The sequence below is a fragment of the Amia ocellicauda genome, chromosome 12, assembly GCF_036373705.1.
Source record: "Amia ocellicauda isolate fAmiCal2 chromosome 12, fAmiCal2.hap1, whole genome shotgun sequence".
Lineage (NCBI taxonomy): Eukaryota > Metazoa > Chordata > Actinopteri > Amiiformes > Amiidae > Amia > Amia ocellicauda.
The window spans coordinates 10,094,523-10,115,000 of record NC_089861.1 but is presented as its reverse complement, the minus strand read 5'-3'; the positions used below and the strand labels follow the sequence as shown (position 1 = coordinate 10,115,000).

The window sequence follows — 20,478 nt, the reverse complement described above, 5'->3', positions numbered from 1 at the left end:
GTCTGTCTGTGTGTGTGCGTGTCTGTGTGTGTGCGTGTGTGCGTGTCTGTGTCTGTGTGTGTGTGCGTGTGTGTGTGCGTGTGTGTGTCTGTGTGCGTGTGTCTGTGTGTGTGTGCGTGTGTGTGTCTGTGTGTGCGTGTCTGTGCGTGTGCGTGTGTGTGTGTGTGCGTTTGTCTGTGTGTGTGCGTGTGTCTGTGTGTGTGCGTGTGTCTGTGTGTCTGTGTGCGTGTCTGTGTGTGTGTCTATGTGTGTCTGTGTGTGTGTGTGTGTGTGTCCGTGTGCATGCGTGTGTGTCTGCGGCTCACCCGTGTTGTGTCTCCTCAGGCTTGAACATTGAAGATGACAAGTTACGTGAAGCTTGTCAGAGAAGTGCTTCGGCTGCTTGACAAGTTTGATCCTGAAAGCCAGTGTGTTGAAACCTTCCTAGGTGATGCTTCAAAGACTCTGCAGGTAGTGCAATATATGTGGAGGTCTGAAATGCACTGCAAACACTGGAGTGGTACCAGAAAGCGGAGACTGAAGATTGACTAAAAACATATGCATGCATTGTATTATTTATTTATATGGCATAAATACCCCAGTGTAGTTCAGACTGCCCATTTAGATTTTGTGTCAATGAAAGTAGATATGATGCAAATACTGTACAAATGTTATTTATTTTAATCTGAGTATCTCTGAAAAGATGGGAGGTGTTATGAGTTTTATAATATTGTTTTAAAGTCTTCTCTCCACACACTAGAAGAAACCCTTTGATTGTGTATCACTGACTAACATCCAAAGTAACCCAAAACACAAAGTCAGATTAGCTTAATTTAATTGGCCAGTAAATTGAAAAATGCACTTCACCACACCTCAAACATGTTTTTTTAGTTAGGCCAGATACACAACAGCACGAATGTGATTTCTCCTGCCAAAGTAATTGCTTGGTAGTAATAGCTACAAATCACTGCAGTCCTTTTTAGCAATATTCACAGAGTACATCTCAGCAAATTAGCTCAGGGACAAATGTGTGCTCTTTCAGGTCTGTTTCACACATAGGATGAATAAATAAATAAGGAACAACGAGAGAAGAAATAAATACATATTCAAGATAATCTCCACAGAAGAATAGGCTTTTAAAATTCAGGTAAATTCAGCAGTTTTTCCCTGCAGATAGCAGCTAATGCAAAGTCACCATCATCTCTTTCTCTCTATCTTTCTCTCAGAATGTGGATGTTTCTGAAGAAATGTTTGTGCTGGATGTTTTCTCTGGTTGCATCGAGTATAAGAAGCTGCTGGATATTGTTGTTGATGCATTTTATGTCCGATGTGGAAAAAACATCCTTCACTCCCAGCGCAACCTATTCGCTGGTAAGTGGGAATAATATGATTATTATTTCGCTTATGTTATGATTGTTATTTTAATGATTGTTCTTTGTGGATGTGCTGCTTATAGAACAGTTTCATTTCTGCAGTCACCCTGGGGCTTGTTACCTTGTTGTTTGTGGAGAACTAAGGTTCTGCCTAGATTACAAATATTCATTAAAAGAACAACCTGAGATTCCTACAGCAGCAGTTGTTTGTCATTAACAGCTGATTTCAGAATCGTGTCACAAGGTTTGGCAAAGTCACCTCAGCATTAGGATTCAGTCGGGCTCTGTTGCATGTTACCACTGGAATTCCTGCAGTAAATGATGATAACACCTTTCAGAGTCTAATAGCGGAGCAAGTAGGGTTATTGATGCTCAGGGAAATTAATCATGCTGCTGCAGGGCATTGAGCAATGCAGGCGTGAAAGCGGTCATTACTCCACTCCAGCTCACATTCTACCACATGCTTGCCTAGTTGTTTTCCAGTAACCTGCAGCAAAGCAAGATGACGTTCGGGTTTTCTTTGCTCGCATGAAGCTGCTCTTTGCCTAGAACTGTACAGAACTCTCCCTCACCTGCCGCTCGGAGTGTAAGTTTTCAGATGGCCTTTCTGTACTCCGAACCTCAACGTGACAGACTCAAAGGAAAACTGGAATGATAGATCGTGAAAAGCCCAACCAAGTGCCTAAATATAAACCATCACAAATGTTCGAAACACAACAGAGTCCGGTAATTCAATCTCAGCAGTCCGGGACATGATACAAACCCCCTCGATTTTGGCAGAGTTTATGATATGGTTGCACTCTGTGATTATTTTCATTTTCTCAGCCATCCATCATTTTGTCCCTGCTATTGTTGGGTTCAGGGCCTCGATTTCAGGTATCCCGCTGCTCTGGTAAGTGGAGAGAGGGAAGGGGATTTTAAAAAACCAATTACCAGAGAATGTAAGAAAAGGTCAGGAATGAGAAGGGGCCGTTTGCAGTGTTGTGTGTTTGTTTGGTTTTGAGTTTTTGTGTTGATCTAAGAGCATCTTCATGCTGTTTCCTGAAGGATCCTGAAAGAATGAACATTGGCAGCACAGATTGTTTAGTAAAGAGACACCAGCACTTTTTATATAGCTCTGCGGAATATATCTATCTCCCTAGCATTGAGCCCTGAGTGTGAAATATTGCGATTTTATCTTGGGAATTACTCCTCATCCGTCCACACATTCATCATCATGAGGTTGTACTCTCTACTTTGGCCACAGGTCAGTCTGTCCTTGGTTTCCCAGTACTTACACTCAATTAATTCTTGCTGTTGTTGTTTACACTAGATAATTCACAGGAAATAGTTGCATTTTTAATGTAATCCATAGGCAATTTACAAATCCAGTTCAGTCCAGTCTTGCACTTCAATGTACCTAGCTCTCTTCCTGTGAGACTTAGCAGTGGTTCAATTCAAATGATTTCAAACTTGATCTTTATTGATTTAGTTCCCTATAAATGCAAACATATGTGTGCATGAAATCAGTCCCAGCCCAATGTTTGTAAACACTTGGCAAAAAGCAAACCATAAATATCAGTAAAAAGATCAAATCAGATATGCAAAACAAAAGACAATAAAAATATCCAAATCATGTCTTTTGCTGTTGTTTTTTTTCCTGCAATGGACTGGCATCCCTGGAAGCAGCGGTGAATGAAAACGGATGGATGTTTGTGTTTTGCCCAATGACTGCATGAAGTTTCTCCCTCCAGTGGCAGTGCAGACAGGTGTGACATGTGCTGCACTTCCCTGCAGGCTCCTGTCACCGCACTGCACTGCTAATATTGGGTGCATTGGCCTGGTGTGCAGGGTGTGTGTATGGCATGCTGGGGGGCAGTGGGGCTGCTCTGTCTGTGCTGTTTCAGCACTCTACAGCTGCACTACACTGGCTCTGGAACAATAACATGCCCCCGCTGTGGAAAACAATCAACTCGCAGGCCAATAGTAAAAGAAGCTCATACAGAGAGCCATGAGAACACAGTGGCAAACTCCTTAAAGTGAAATTCCCTCCTTAAAGATAGTTCACGCCAATAACAATATATTGAATTCACAATTGATGCTCAATGTCATCTCCACAGTACAAAACAGTACATTAAATTGTTGAGAGTGTGACTGAGTGGTGGCAGCAGAACATTGCATTCTTGGTCCAGAGGTTTGGAACTGGAGCTTTGCCAGAATGTTTGCTTTACACTGTACATGTCTTTGGAAGGATGCTGACAGTCGGCGAATTACCTGTCTCTCTCCTGTTCGTCCTCGCCATTCCCTTGATTGCCGCTATTCAGCTCCGCAGCTCCCTGGGAGGTGTCCTGCAACCCGCTCTCAGGAAATGACAGTTGAACACCCTCCCCCCCCCATCTCGAAAACACAGAGACATTAATAGAAATGTTTCGTACAGGACTGGCGAGGAGAGAGAGGGAGATTTATCACTGCGTTATGCTGCAGGCAGAGGATATTGTGGACTGCAGTAACGCCACAGACAGCTCTCCTGTACAGCAGATGAGTTTATTAACTGGATGTTTTTTACATGGTGTGCATTCATTCATTTAACCTGACAAGACCCTTGAACTTTATTAACTTTCATTCATCTGTATTATGGACTGACTGCAGTGAGTTTAGCCCTGCTGCTCAGCTCATCTAACCTTCAAATGCTACTCAAGATGCAGCTTTGGAATGTGTTTTCTGGCCCATTGTAAACCATGGTGTTTACATTGCCTCATTTTGTTTGTGCCTCTCCCTCAGATGCTTTATTTTTTAACACATGTTGGGCAAATTCAGTCCTGTGCCCATCAGTTGAGCAGTGAAACTTCCCTAAATGTCCCATTGCCAGGAATAGAGAGAATAGTCAATCCATTATAGCAGAAGGAACAGACATGGGCACCTGGAATCAAGCTCCAACACCTCAGCCAAGCATATCAGTGCTTTACCAAAATATTCAGCCTGCCTAGCCAGGTAGTAATCAGCAGCTTCATCCTTGATGGACATACTTCTAAGCCCTGTGCATTACACCTCAACATGCACCCCCACCACCCTCTGCTGCAGCCAGAACAGCTGCCAGAGTCTCCATCTCGCTATTAATACCGATATACTGCTTTTCCATGGCAGATCGGGACTCGATTCCCAGCAGATTTCGGATTTACACATTCATAACTCAACAGTACTTCTCAGCAGTTACTTCCTCTGCACATTTCAACACAAACTGTATTTTTTCCAATAACAGGTCATTAGCAAGGCAAATCCATTCATGCAGGACCAACGATGCACATATCGCCATGACTGTATGAACAACAAGTAGGAACCCAAATAAGGGCAAAAGACTGGAGGCTAAAACATCTCGTTAAAGTGCAGGGAGGCTCCGACTGCTGCCGTATTCTGCTCCTAGTTCTCAGCTGAGCTCTCCCTGCATTGAACTGCCTCAGAGCATCTTCTGCTCGGTCACCGCGCCAGCAGGGCCGCCTGAGTCAGCACTCCCTGCGCCATGCTGCGCCTGGTGTGCATTACACAAGCCAGCACATTACAGCTTTACTCCAGTTGAGCAGGCCTGGGCCCGGGCTGCCTGTGCACGGGAGCGTGATGCTGGCCAATTGGGCAGAAGCGATGTTCTGAGTGTGTGTTACAGAACAGGGGCTCTTTCACCTGCCCCACAACAAAGGACCCACCCCAGCACCAATGAAGATCTCATGAGTTGTTAGGATAGTTTTGGCTCAGCAGGGTCTCTCTTTTCATTTACGGTCAGATAATAAAGAGCAGATGCCCGTTTTAACTCAACCAGACCACTCACTGTTGGAGCTCTGACTAATGTGTCTCCGAGAGGGCAGCTCAGTGAAAGTAAGGAGTGGGAAAACATTAGAAGGCAGGACTGCATCCGTTACCACACTTATTTATAAGGAAGCTCAAAATCTGGAATTGAAGTAAGTGTGAGGGTGTCTGAATATGGATTAGGAGAGCTCAGGGCCCATTGAAATGAGCGAAAGGACTTCGAAGTGAGCTTGGAGTGTTGATTAGGACAGCAGTCTGGACCGTGTGATAATATATCTGGTAATGTTCTCATTTCTTGCACTCAACTGGATTTGGTTCCTGCACCTCCAGGCTTTCCACTACTGTGAATTGCACTTTAATATCTTTTTTATGAACATCTGCCTCGTACCAGCGAGTGCGATTATGATGACACTAACTGGAGCTGCCAGTGCTCTGCATAAATGTTTATCTCTGTTAACAAAGACGTGAAGCGAAATGAAAATGAACTGTTTCGGAGAGACCTAATACAGACGTGCGATTGGGCTCTCCTCTGGTCGTCTGGCACTACGCAGAGGGGCAATTTAAAAAGCTCGATGGGTGCCAGAGTAAGAAAGTGACTGTTTAAGATGTACACTACAGGGGAAGAAAATTAATGAGGCTGAACTACAGATTTCTGAGATGGGGGGGGAACAATGAAAAGGAGAAAGTAAGTAAAAGGAAGATTGTACTGCATCCATTCTAATATAAAAGTGCTCGGTGTAATTGCCTTTTAATGGTGAACAGAAGGGAGTTTGTTGTTAAAGAAAAATTGAGTTTACTAAGCTGTGACAATTATTGCTCTCTGGAAGCTGAGGCAAACAGGAGACCATTAGAAACCATTAATATACTAACACTAATATGAGAAACGGCATGTTTCGCTATTGTGAACTAAGCCCCCTTTGTTTACTTGCTCTTATACACTGTTCAATATTGAAACCCTGCCTTTGGCCCAAGTTTGAGGGAAAGAAAATACTCCATATGTGTAGTATATTATGGAAAAGGAAAACATTACAGTAGAGATCTGAATGGATGTGGGAAACGGCGAAGGCATAAGGGACTCATTCTGTTTTTTTATGGTTATTAAGTAGCATGTGAAGGGATTTTGTCCATCCATCTTTCTTTCTCTCCCTCTGTTTCATTTGCATTCGTTTCCATGTGTCTTCTTCTCAATGCAGGCAGCATATGTTCAGTTTGATATCAGTCCAGGTTTTATTTATTTATTTATTTATTTATTTATCTTGACATTCCTGTATCACTCCTCCCCCAGTTTTAACACACGATAGTGATGTTGGGCAGAAAGTCTACTCAACAGTGTGCCTTCCCAGCACATCAGATAATCTATGAACCATCTTTTTTTTTTTTTTACCAGAGACTTTTTTTTTTTCATCGACAAAAAGCTGAGCTGAGGTCTGTGATTCTTCAGGAATTGGCGATGTGTTTTCTTCTCATAGAATGAATGTCAGTGCTTGGAAAGGTATAATAAATACGAGACATTATTTGTTGTGTCCCATGTGTAGAGCGTATGTACTCTAGTGTCTTTCCTTGTCCTCAGTCATATGTTACCTGGCCACATTTCTCCTGGAGGAGCTTGGTCTACAAAACTTCAGCAAGATCGTCAAATCTCAGGATGTAAATAAGATGCATAAGGTAAGGGCTGAGTGACCTCTGTGAGAGAATGCAATCTCTTGGTGTGAAAAGTGCCGCTTATGAAATGGTTCATTATGTTGAATTGTTCCGAGCGTGGCTTTTGTGCCATTTGTTTTTCCTGGGAGTGGCGGGTGTTGATGAATCTGAGTTCTCAGGTTCACGTCTCGTTTCCAAGTGAATATGAAAAAGGTTGAAGAGAACGAGGGAGATGCGAACAGGAAAGTTAAAGACCCAAGGGCATACAGATGGACATTTTCTAGGCAGTCGCTTTATTACATTTGAAATCTCCTTGATAATACAAAGCCTTTAATTTAAGAATGGGTTTCTCTATAATTAGGCATTTTGAAGTTTCTCGTTTGCAGCCTGTGTGCAATGTTAAATAGGCTTGAAAGGAGAAGGTAAACTCCAATGATTAGGTATTGTGCACCTTATTAGGGAAACGTGTTCATAACATCCACCTATTTCAGGCAGTGAACTATGCCACATGAACATTGAAAATCTGTTTGAGTCCCTCTATAACATACATGTGTGTCTGTGTCTGTGTGCATGTGTTTTCAAGTATCAAGTATTGTCTTTGCTTTACTGCATTGATTTTGGACACACACAACTTCTAATTCTTTAGCCTTACAATGACATTATCATTGTTGGATCCTTAGACCCCCTTTCTCAGATTTTGATGTGGTAATAGTTTGTTACTATTATCAAAGTTGGTTATTTTAACAGGAGCTCGTGTGTAACCCTGGAGAGCTCCCTCCTGTCGGTCTCCCAGGTAAAATGGTGTCTCCATTATCCACAGTTCCTGGGCTTCTTTTTCGATGTCACGAACCTAAACACCTGGATTAAGGATGAATGGATTCAGATTTACGACGCCCCCTATGTGGAAAACAACTGGATCGCACCTCTGCTGAGGTACCGACGAATGCCATTAACGAACATAATCCTGTTGTTTTCTTTCTCTTCTCCCTGATAACCACAGAGGCAGTTATTGGAAATGGATGATAGAGCAACCAGCTTTCACCTTTTATTCCCAACAAAACAACCTGCTTTTACGATTCTTGTTTTGCTGACAAATCGCAATGCAGTTTAAATGAGACTTAAATTGTGTTACTGTTCAGAAGGGCCTGTAAGTGAAATCCATTCTTTTAAATGCTAATGCTGAATTAGTCCACTTAATTACTGCTTTGAGTTTCGGCATTGTTGGTATCAGACGTGTTTACAAAAGGTGTCCACACAGATTATTGTTCCTCTATTCAAGCAACCAGCAAATAGTCACGGTATTCGAGACAGAGTGACGCAACCTTTTTCCTTTTAATGATTACAAATCTAGGTAATATTTGAGCTGGGTTTGTCTCCTCAGATAATAACCATGGGCAGAGTTGAGAAATGGATGGGGTTTCACAATTCTGATAACAGTATTGTAGGCAGGTAGAGAAATAGTGGTGATAAGTTCACAGCCCAGATAGTCCTTATTCATCAGTTCTTACCTTTTTAACTACAACAACACTGACTATAACACTCTAACAATCATCCTTTTGGTTCCCTTCTCTTGAATTATTAAAAAAAAAACATTTTACAGGAGTCTATGCTTTGCAAACAATAGTTGCCACCCATTGTAATGAACAATACCTCTTTGTTTAAACAACTGGTCCTGCAGAGCTCTTAACTAGATTTACACGCAAACGCTGTCGTGAAAATCCTCTCTAATTATTATATTAAAAACGCTTTTAAATAATCCTGAAACCCCTTCTATTACTTTCATTTTCCTGCTTCAGATTTCTGTATCACATTAAAGGGTTTCTATGATTGCAAAGAATGGGGCCGAAAATCCCTTGTGTAATTTCCCATGAGTCTGGGTCTCTGACCATGCAGTCACTATGTAACGGTACCATTATGTGGAAGGATGGGATATTTTAGGAAAAACTTGTCATCGCCTATGTTTGTCACTCCTTTGAATCCTGTGTGAAGTTGTTCTTGGTGCTTGAAGGGGAATTCATCCTGCAGTTTAGAATAAAAATTTTAACAGAAACGGCATCAACCTCTGTATAAAACAACTTTATTAATGTTTCCCGTGACATGTTACCTGAGTTTAAGGGTGTTATAACAGGTAATTTAACACATTAAAGTCAAAACAAGCTAAGGGGAAAATAGAAAATAGCAGGAGAGTAACTCTTTTCTGGTTGGGTGACAGGAATGCATTGCTCCCTCAGGTGGCAGCCCGAGATGGAGGTGCTGACGGCACAGCTGTCGAACAGAGTGGCTCTTGGGAGTTCCCCGAAGAGAACCGCCCAGAAGCAAACGCAGCCCAGGGAGTTCAATCTCACCAAGCCCAAACCACGTGCCGTCCCACTGCCAGACAAGATCCCACTCCAGGAGAAGCTGCAACCGGTAAACTCCCATCTCTGCGTCGCCCCTGTCTCGGCTCACTAGGATCAAGTCGCAACGTATTTAGTTTTTCACAGCAGCACTGAGTCAAACACAGCGTGCAATTCTTTCACCACAAAACCTCACAGAAACCCCTCCTCTAGCTCCTTTTGAGCTTTAACTGTTTAGCCTCTTTCCAGAAGTCATAAGCAACTTGTTTCAGCCGGCCAATGGTGAAAAATGCAGTCTCCTCTCTTTGTGAGTGCAGCCCCCTGTGAAACGGAAGCTGTGAACTGGTTCTGCTCATTGTGCAGCCTCAACTACTTCAAGTGTCAGCTGTGTGTGTTTGTTTCTGGAAAAGTTTTCCAGAAAGTATTTTTCCATGTGGCATTCATGCAGACAGCTTGTTGATATGTACATATTTTGAGTCTTGTAAAATGTTACCCAACCACATTGCTGAACACACCCCAAAAAGGTGTGGACACCAGTTATCTGGTCGATAAAAACCATTCTGCATGAATACTCTGTTCTGATCCTATTTGTTTTTTTTTGTTTGTTTTGTTTTTAAAAAGAGGTTTGCTGTATCACACAAAGAACCCCACCAGGAATGTACTGAAATTGAACTGGACCCAATTTGATAATACGTACCTGTACCTGTATTTTCAGATTGTTTGGGGATTTCAAAAGCAGGTCATTCAAACTCAGAAGCGGAGAGCAGTCATTCATGTGAAGAAGGCATTGCACTCCACGGCAATAGTCAGGATACAAACCTTTAGGTGTCTGAGAGTAGAAGAATAAGGCAGTAGAAAATACAAAGATGGTGTAAGTCGTGTTTGTTCCCTAAGGAAGGTATCTTTCCTCCAGCTCAAGTCGGCTTTGTTTGGTATCCTGGATATTCAAGCTGGGGCAAATTAATTCACTATGCTCTTCTTAGTACTTTATCGAAAAGATTTGGAGAGATGAACTTCAGGAACGCCAGAAATGCATAATTGGCTGTGATCAGAATCCCTGCTGCAGGAACAGATCATCAGTAGTTCTGAGTAACGTTTTACTTTACTTGTCAGAAAGGAAAGGGTTGATTATTCCAGCGCTGGGTTGTTTGCTGGAGGCTCTCACGCACGGGTCAGTAATGCCTGCCCTTGGGCACACTCCCCCTGTGCTGTTTGTATTATACACACAGAAAGTCTCATTGCTGTAAATGAACGCCGAGACCTTCTCAGTTTACTCCTCTTGCGGAAATGAAGGCTGGGGATGGGGCTGTGTGAACCGGGTTGGGCTCATGGGAGATCTATTATTCAGCAGTTTCCTGACGGTTGCTGCTCGGTGGCGGGGGTGTCTCTTGCCAACGAGTCTCATCACCTTGCTGTGGCCTTCCTGTCTGCTGTCAGGGGGGGGATCTCATTGGTTGAAGGCATTTTGTCAGATTCATAATGGGTTAATGTGCTTCTTCTTATCCTGCTGTGATTTTATTACTGTTCAGCAGTTTTGTATAATTTATAGGATATGGGCCAAAGGCCTCTGTGTGCCTCCAAACAATTATATCTAATTACAGCACTGGGCTTTGACTCCTCAGCATGGCAGTCTTCGAATTTCCATATTTTATAGATTAAATAACAAAAGCAAATGAATGTGTGTGCTATTTACAAAGAGAGAGACTTAAAGATAGATAGATAGATGGATGGATGGATAAAATAATGTCTTTCATTTACGTAGCTCTTCTTGTTCAGCAGCCCTTTCTGTGCCAAATAATCATTTTTTGCCAGCAGATAACATGGAGATGTGAGGCAGGATTTGGCCAATTAAGCTAGATCAATTTAGAATGGAAATAGTCTGAACTGGAGTTTGGCCAGAACACATAGGTTGACGTCCCCTACTCAGTCAAATAGTGCACCAGGGTCAGAACACGAATGGCAAATTAGTTCAATTAAGCAATTCAGAGCTTAGTTGGAAAAGAAACCAGCAGGACAATGGATCTTCAGGGGCTAGGGGTTGAGATCCACTGCTTTACAACACAGTGTCCCATCCCTATTTATCTCAGACATTGCTTTGGAGTTTCTCCTCCAGAGGGAAGAGTGACACCTGTCGATCCATCAACAGTTCTTCCAGCAGCAATCTGGTTCTCCTTGGATGTCTGCCATGCATGTACTGACCAGACCCAGCCTTGCTTGCTTCTGAAAGTTGGTAAGATTAGGCTTCAAGGTGGTGTAGGCCCATGTCAGGGAATGTGTAAATGCCCCAGTTTGTCACATTCTTGATCATTTTCAGAAAACCAGGATTGTTGGTTTAGAGTGTGTGCAAATGTAGCACTGTGCTACAAGTGACATTGAGGTTGTGTGTGTGTGTGTGTGTGTGTTGTTTCAGTCTTCAGAGGATGGAAGTCCTGCAAAGAGCACCTCTCTTCTGGGTCGTGTGTGTTTGCATGTGCATGTGTACACTGTGCATAGTTGTGAGCAGAATGATACAGATCAAAAGCGAGGCAACCTTTTGAAGGTGCTGCTCTGGTGTGGGTGGAACAGCCCAGGAGCCACATTGAGCCGAGTGGGGAGAGCAGGGAGCACAGCCAGGAATTACAATGAGCACAACTTGTTTCATGTGGCTGACATTGGAATGTGTGCCATTAAAAAGTATTTTAAAACGGGTTGACTTGATCCATGAAATATACTTGAAGTGCTATATATTTACAGTTTCAAACACTTTCCCTTCAATTTGAAACCCTGTCATTCACAAAATCATTTAGTGAAATATGTATTTTTAAAACTATACTTTTTGAACAATTACATTTTTTGAAAGTTTACTGATCACTAAATTATCCTAGAGTTTCTTGAAGTTGTACATATGTTTTGGCATTTCCAGTCTTAACTCTTCTAAATCCACTGGAATCCTTTCAACTTCTTCTAGCTGTTTACCCATAACTTTTACCAGTACTTGCTAGAATACAAAAGTGTTCAGTATGCTCCCAAAATATAGTGATTAACAGAATTTCAAAAGAAAGGTGCAAATACTTTAATCTCCAACTCTGTATTTGTGTGTGCGTATGTTTTCCAACTCTAATGCTCCTGGCTCAGTTATCGCTATAACATGAATTTAGACCGCATGTTTGCAGATCATGCATGAGTCTCTGTGTGTTAAGAAGGTTTATGGGACTCTCCAGTCTTCATTCAGTGTCTCAGTCAGACACTGTGAACATAAACACAGTCAGCACAAGTGAATAATTATCTCCAAAATCATCTAATCATTTTTAAACTTTTTTTTTCTTTATTACACCTCCTTCGTTTAAAGCTGTAATTTGCCAGGAGCCATGCTTCATCTCTTCGCGAAGGCACGGGTAATGAAATGACAAAACAAGCTCCCACGTGTGTTGCTGCCAGCAGCCTTTAAAACAACCCTAAACATCTTTTGAATGTGGAAAGGACAGCCTGAAAACTGATATCGAAACACTTGCCAAACAAATTAATAAAGTGGAGGCATGCATTTGTGAATTTCTTTTAATAGTCAGGGCTTCAGCGCGTCTTCTGTGGAGCGCAACAAAGGCTCTTTCTAGTCCTGGAGTGAAAGCCAGTGTTAGGTGGTTAATGGGATTTTTCCGGTTTAATTTATAAAAACGGCGTCGGCACAAAAGACATCTGAAGGCGAGCAGATTTGTCAGGGACAGATGTAATAGAAATGCTCAGCCGTAGTTACGCATTCTCGGTGGGAAAGTAAGCTCGCTTAGACTGTCTGCCTGTGGTGGGCACCCTGCTGCTCCAAACCGATTAAAGACGCACTGTAATTAAAATAGTACAACAATGATCTAGTGACTAGATAATGAGCTTATGGAAAAATGTGTTTACTTGGATACTCTTCAACACTCCATTAAGAATTTCTCAGATGACACACAGGATGCCTTTGGATTATTTCAAAATCTCACAAACCATCAGTGAGGTTTACCCTGCATTGCAAGTATTTATGTAGGTATTGGAGGGAGTTCTGTCATACTGAATCACGCCGTCAGAAAACAGCTGGGTCTTGTGGGCTTGTATTCCCAAACATTTGACAGGGCCATCTGCAATTAATATATTCGCCTGTTAGTGATTCTCAAGAAGGTAATCAAGAAGCACTGTGAGTATTTGAGATATGACAAGAATATATCAAAGTTATTCTTACAGAGCTGTTTCCCTTTGAAATTCCTCTCAGAGAATACCCTTGAATCTTGGATACTTTGTTTAAAGACCAATACATGCCTTCTTCAAATCTCTCGCTGTTACTTCAGATTTTTCTCCCGTGTTCATCAGGTCAAATGCTGCTCGGTCTGTTGATATATTTTATTTATCTCCTCGGGATCTGTCAGCCTGCCTAAAAACAGCAAGGTGTTACTGTGTCAGACTAAGTGTGATTTTGAATAATATGGACGATGAGTACTTGAATGGAGACTTAATTTGAGTACCGCCATCAGAATCCGTGCAGCAGACTCCATTGCAATTATGTATTGCACAGAAAGAATCCTCCTAAAAAATGAAATGTCTGAGAACAGAACCTGTGGAATGGATTTCACCTCGGGACTCGACCGTTTCTGAATGAGCCTTTCTGCTCCCTGTGTTTACAAAGTGCTATGCTGTGGCTTGGTAACCATTGTGGTGAATGGTGAGGGGGGAAATCCCATTGTCCTTAGAGGTGTCCTTAAACTGGGGTATTTTACTGCTAAGCACGCAGTGGGGGTACAGCACTGCAGAGAAAATAGGGAGGACTGAAAGGGCTTCTATTAAATTGGCTACAAAGAAAGAAAAATCAACCATCTGCTAATGCTTTCTGCAGATTGTTTTGTTTGGCACTATTGAACTGTCACCTGTTTTGTCATTTGCAATGCAGAGGAGTTTAAAAAGTGGAAAGACCTGTTTTTCCTACCCAACTATGATGTTTCCCTTATGAAATGTCTTGCAACTGGGCACCAGATTCAAGCATGTAACTTTTAATTATGTTTGTATTCATGTTTGTATTCATTTATGTATTGTTAAACAGACACTAAGGGAGTGAGAGTGCTGCCTCAGCTCAATGCGCTGTCAGACTCTGATGTGCATCACCCCATGTGGCAATGTTTTGCTTTACTAGTGCACCAGGGGTTGGGGTAGAGCACACTCCAAACAAGCGCAAAGAGGGAAGAGTGCTTGGGAAATGACCTGTGCTTAATTTCACACTCCTCATTCAGTCAGAGTTTTCCATCTCGTCGTGCTGAGTGGCCTGCAGGCGGGTACAGTGTGCTCTGCCAGCTCTCCAGTATCTACAGGGGGGCTGGCAGGCAGGCTGGGTGGTGCCCAGCTGTAAGTTAGATAAAAGCACACCAGCGGCATCACTCTCCACGCAAGCCAGAGATGCAGTAGAGCACGTTAACACTGAGCTCCAGCTGGGTCAGATTAGCCCAAGCGTATGTACAACCGAGCCCTGAGTACTCCCACAATCCTGTCTCAATATGTGCAGCCAGCAGAGGACAGGAGGGGAAAAAAACAGAATCTGGCTAACATAATATATACAGTGACAAATCTTGTCCCTGACATCCTTGGACAGCTCTTTGGTCTTGGCCATGGTGGAGAGTTTGGAATCTGATTGATTGATTGCTTCTGTGGACAGGTGTCTTTTATACAAGGATCAAATACTTATTTCCCTCATTAACATGCAAATCAATTCATAACTTTTTTGAAATGCGTTTTTCTGGATTTTTTTGTTGTTATTCTGTCTTTCACTGTTAAAATACACCTACCATTAAAATTATAGACTGATAATTTCTTTGTCAGTGGGCAAACGTACAAAATCAGCAGGGGATCAAATACTTTTTTCCCTCACTGTATATATATATACACTCACCTAAAGGATTATTAGGAACACCTGTTCAATTTCTCATGAATGCAATTATCTAACCAACCAATCACATGGCAGTTGCTTCAATGCATTTGGGGTGTGGTCCTGGTCAAGACAATCTCCTGAACTCCAAACTGAATGTCTGAATGGGAAAGAAAGGTGATTTAAGCAATTTTGAGCGTGGCATGGTTGTTGGTGCCAGACGGGCCGGTCTAAGTATTTCACAATCTGCTCAGTTACTGGGATTTTCACGCACAACCATTTCTAGGGTTTACAAAGAATGGTGTGAAAAGGGAAAAACATCCAGTGTGCGGCAGTCCTGTGGGCGAAAATGCCTTGTTGATGCTAGAGGTCAGAGGAGAATGGGCCGACTGATTCAAGCTGATAGAAGAGCAACTTTGACTGAAATAACCACTCGTTACAACCGAGGTATGCAGCAAAGCATTTGTGAAGCCACAACACATACAACCTTGAGGCGGATGGGCTACAACAGCAGAAGACCCCACCGGGTACCACTCATCTCCACTACAAATAGGAAAAAGAGGCTACAATTTGCACAAGCTCACCAAAATTGGACAGTTGAAGACTGGAAAAATGTTGCCTGGTCTGATGAGTCTCGATTTCTGTTGAGACATTCAGATGGTAGAGTGAGAATTTGGCATAAACAGAATGAGAACATGGATCCATCATGCCTTGTTACCACTGTGCAGGCTGGTGGTGGTGGTGTAATGGTGTGGGGGATGTTTTCTTGGCACACCCTTAGTGCCAATTGGGCATCGTTTAAAAGCCAAGGTCCTTCCCTTTATGACCACCATGTACCCATCCTCTGCTGCAGGATAATGCACCATGTCACAAAGGTCGAATCATTTCAAATTGGTTTCTTGAACATGACAATGAGTTCACTGTACTAAACTGGCCCCCACAGTCACCAGATCTCAACCCAATAGAGCATCTTTGGGATGTGGTGGAACGGGAGCTTCGTGCCCTGGATGTGCATCCCACAAATCTCCATCAACTGCAAGATGCTATCCTATCAATATGTGCCAACATTTCTAAAGAATGCTTTCGGCACCTTGTTGAATCAATGCCACGTAGAATTAAGGCAGTTCTGAAGGCGAAAGGGGGTCAAACACAGTATTAGTATGGTGTTCCTAATAATCCTTTAGGTGAGTGTATAACAAGGGTACAAAAGTATGAGTTAACATCTGTGGTGTACAAAAGCAGTGTGGATGAATGGGAGTCATCACTATGGACTTTCACAGCTGTGTTTGAAACCACATGAGAAACTCTGACGAGGAGAACTCCGCCCAACAAGCGAATGTATTTCATGCATGAATAATTCTCTCTGTCCGATAAGGGGTTTTCTAGTTTTTGTTTTTTATCAGCCTCCACTCGTGTCCCCGCGTGGTGTCTGGTGAACTTCTGGATTTGTGTTCTGCACTTTTTGCTAAGTATCTAAGGGTGCTCCTTTTGTTCATTGATTCTTGGCATTCCCACAATGCTGATGACAATCTATTACAACAGCGACATCTGTTTTCCAATCTGTACTTTCTGTTCTGTGCTGGCCATTGTGTCATTTTGACTTCTGTACGCTGATAATCTTTTGCTGGCATTTTACAGCAGTCTTTTCACATGAATATATCATATGACAGCATTTCAATGAGGTTAAGGTCAGGCAGCTGGGGATGGTCACATTGCTAGTATGATCTGTACAAGACTGGCACTTCGTCTCACATAGTATTTTGTCCAGCTGATAACATTGGACATTGTGTCATGCTTCCATTGAACTTTTTCCCCTAACAATCTCATGGCCAATTCCTCATGGTTAAGTAAGTATCTTAGTGGTGTTTTATGTTCTAGAAGATGTATATGCATGATTGCATTTGATATGGACAGATTGCATAAGTAATACAAGTTATAAGAAAGTGGGGCACTAGTAAGGAAGGATTTAAACTTGGAGTTGTTGAGGGAGGGGTCTCACATTGTAAACAGAATCTTCTGAATCATTATCTGCTGACTTTTGTCATCGTAAAAGCCATGATGCACTCTGAAATTTCATAGTGTATCATGGCCTTAAAAGTCCTTTCACTTGAATTCGTAATAAAACCACGTTTGTAGCAGCGCTGGTAGGACTGAACGTGCAATTCAAATTGGGAGTTGTGAAGTGACCTCTGCATTACTCTAGCTCATCATGGGTGTTTCCTTCCCCTTGCAGTCAGGCACAGTAATAGGATTTCACACTTTATTAAACAAATAGCAGATGCTAAAGGGGAGGGCAATCTAATTAGCACTTAGCCATTAGTTGCATGCATCGTTGTATCAGCATAGATAATAATTACCCAGCATACTCTTCCACACTCAGTCTTCCTAAAGCTGTGCACTAGTTGACTTCTCCTAAAGATGCAATGCTTGTCCTTGGTTGATGCTCTGTAGGTCTCCTGTGCTCCTTGAACTGCATTCTAGTCTGAAGGTTATCGTTGAGAGCGCAGATTGTTGTAGAACTTGGAGAGAAGAAAGAAATGAACTTGCAGTTAATGGGCTGACTTTACTGACTTTATTTTAATTTGTATATTTAATGTATTTTTACAGTGCGACTCAGACCCAGCCCTTAAGAACGATGTGTTTGGATTTCGGTTGTTCAGCACTGTGTAAGAACATAGAGAATTTTAGAGAGTAACTTAATTTGCAGGCTCAGCATTCTGAAAACTGTACTTTTTTTACTCTGCGAAATCCCCTGAGCTAGTGCAGATAGCTGTACAATAGTGAATTCTTATCAAACTCGTTCAGACCGCTTTTTATTCTCCAAATTCAATTTTTGGTGGGGTGGGAAGAAAATGAAGAATGTTGCATAAATATGTATTATATATATACACTCACCTAAAGGATTATTAGGAACACCATACTAATACTGTGTTTGACCCCCTTTCGCCTTCAGAACTGCCTTAATTCTACGTGGCATTGATTCAACAAGGTGCTGAAAGCATTCTTTAGAAATGTTGGCCCATATTGATAGGATAGCATCTTGCAGTTGATGGAGATTTGTGGGATGCACATCCAGGGCATGAAGCTCCCATTCCACCACATCCCAAAGATGCTCTATTGGGTTGAGATCTGGTGACTGTGGGGGCCAGTTTAGTACAGTGAACTCATTGTCATGTTCAAGAAACCAATTTGAAATGATTCGACCTTTGTGACATGGTGCATTATCCTGCTGGAAGTAGCCATCAGAGGATGGGTACATGGTGGTCATAAAGGGATGGACATGGTCAGAAACAATGCTCAGGTAGGCCGTGGCATTTAAACGATGCCCAATTGGCACTAAGGGGCCTAAAGTGTGCCAAGAAAACATCCCCCACACCATTACACCACCACCACCAGCCTGCACAGTGGTAACAAGGCATGATGGATCCATGTTCTCATTCTGTTTACGCCAAATTCTGACTCTACCATCTGAATGTCTCAACAGAAATCGAGACTCATCAGACCAGGCAACATTTTTCCAGTCTTCAACTGTCCAATTTTGGTGAGCTTGTGCAAATTGTAGCCTCTTTTTCCTATTTGTAGTGGAGATGAGTGGTACCCGGTGGGGTCTTCTGCTGTTGTAGCCCATCCGCCTCAAGGTTGTATGTGTTGTGGCTTCACAAATGCTTTGCTGCATACCTCGGTTGTAACGAGTGCTTATTTCAGTCAAAGTTGCTCTTCTATCAGCTTGAATCAGTCGGCCTATTCTCCTCTGACCTCTAGCATCAACAAGGCATTTTCGCCCACAGGACTGCCGCATACTGGATGTTTTTCCCTTTTCACACCATTCTTTGTAAACCCTAGAAATGGTTGTGCGTGAAAATCCCAGTAACTGAGCAGATTGTGAAATACTCAGACCGGCCCGTCTGGCACCAACAACCATGCCACGCTCAAAATTGCTTAAATCACCTTTCTTTCCCATTCAGACATTCAGTTTGGAGTTCAGGAGATTGTCTTGACCAGGACCACACCCCTAAATGCATTGAAGCAACTGCCATGTGATTGGTTGGTTAGATAATTGCATTAATGAGAAATTGAACAGGTGTTCCTAATAATCCTTTAGGTGAGTGTATATATATATATGTTAACCCTAAAGATTTTAATAATCCCATTCCTATAACTGGCAGTCTAAAGTAATTCATTTTAAAAACAGCTGATTATCTTTTCTTCTGGGCTTGCCTGCCTCTGTGTTGTTCTTGGAGACAATCCAAGGATCCTGTTGTTTTATGAGGTGCACTTCCCTGCTGTTTGTTGGAGTGTTTTAAAACTTAAAAACAACCAAAAGGAAAATGATTGTTACATATTTATTTATTTTCTGAACTGTCTGCCTCCAAGATTACTTTCAGGGTCATATATAGAATGGAAAATGATTGTGAAGTCATGTCTAAGTAGTACCACAAATGTGTGTAGTGTAGCAGAAGTAGTACAAGTGTAGTAGTGGAGAGCAGTAAAACACCAGGAGGCAGGAGATAACTGTAGGACGTACAGTCTGAGCGGATGTAGAGGAGGCAATACAGGCTTGTTGGAGAAGATGCAGTTCTGCTTTTGGTGATTAGCTGGGTGATGGAGTCGGCAAACGGAGGTCGATCAGTCATTGGAAGGGGGTAGAAGAAGAGGACACCAGATTTGGAGAAGTCAAGTTTGAGGAGGTGAGAGAGCGTCCAGGATGGCAGTTAGGGCTGCAGCAGGAAATTGGGCATACCAAGGAGTTAAAACGGAGAGGATGTCTAAGCATCGCTAGCGTAACTGCGATCGGAGAAGTGCTCTTTCGGAGATCTCTGATTGACGAAGCACCTGCAGACTGTTCCCTAAGAGCTTTGCTGTCCAGATTTGATTAATTACCCTCTATCATTTTCCAGCAGCAGAGATTGTGCAATAAGGAAGAGCAAATTGCATTTTTTAATTTTTTTTTACTTATTCATTTCAAGGGAAATGTAGTATAGCATGTCTCAAAATCTACCTTCTACATAGACAGTTGCTTATGATTGCAGTTGTTTATTCTCTGCACCGTGTCTATGCTAAACAACTTGTCATTTCACTGCAGTTCCTTCTGTGCGTTCCTTCAAGACCTCAGTCCAGTTGGTTTTATTTCGCACTTTCAATCTTGAACTGCTTATGCCCTGGGAGGGAGGTAAAGTTTGTCTCGCTTAAGAAAATAATTAATTACACTATGTAAGTCTCCACTCAACTAAGATCATACAGCCCTCAAGGATGGGAGTTGGGCCCCCCTGTACAAGACAAGTGGAGCTCTGAAAGGCCTGTTTCTCCCACTGCGTGTGGCAAGTCCCCAACATTTCAGTGTTTTATCCGAGACAGGGCGTTTCTTAATTGAAAACGCAACCCTTGCCATTTTAAAACCGTTTTATACTGCAAAGTGCAGTGAGACAAACTCAACAACAAATAAATCAATTTCCTAGTGCCAGAGTAGACAACTTCATCTCTCCAGGGCCATAGCTTTTCTAGTTTTCTTTTC

At 42.3% G+C, this 20,478-nt stretch overlaps 1 protein-coding gene across 2 annotated transcripts in view; it reads left to right on the top strand.

The window, feature by feature from the left end:
* Positions 1 to 20,478, top strand: part of cfap99 (cilia and flagella associated protein 99) — a 43,578-nt gene that overhangs the window by 3,250 nt on the left and 19,850 nt on the right. For both annotated transcript variants that reach the window (XM_066718304.1, XM_066718305.1), the window contains 5 exons: positions 325 to 450; positions 1,206 to 1,350; positions 6,700 to 6,794; positions 7,591 to 7,703; positions 9,002 to 9,179. In XM_066718304.1, the coding sequence (XP_066574401.1) occupies positions 340 to 450; positions 1,206 to 1,350; positions 6,700 to 6,794; positions 7,591 to 7,703; positions 9,002 to 9,179 (642 nt within the window). In that variant the 5' untranslated portion in view covers positions 325 to 339. The remainder of the gene's footprint in view (positions 1 to 324; positions 451 to 1,205; positions 1,351 to 6,699; positions 6,795 to 7,590; positions 7,704 to 9,001; positions 9,180 to 20,478) is intronic.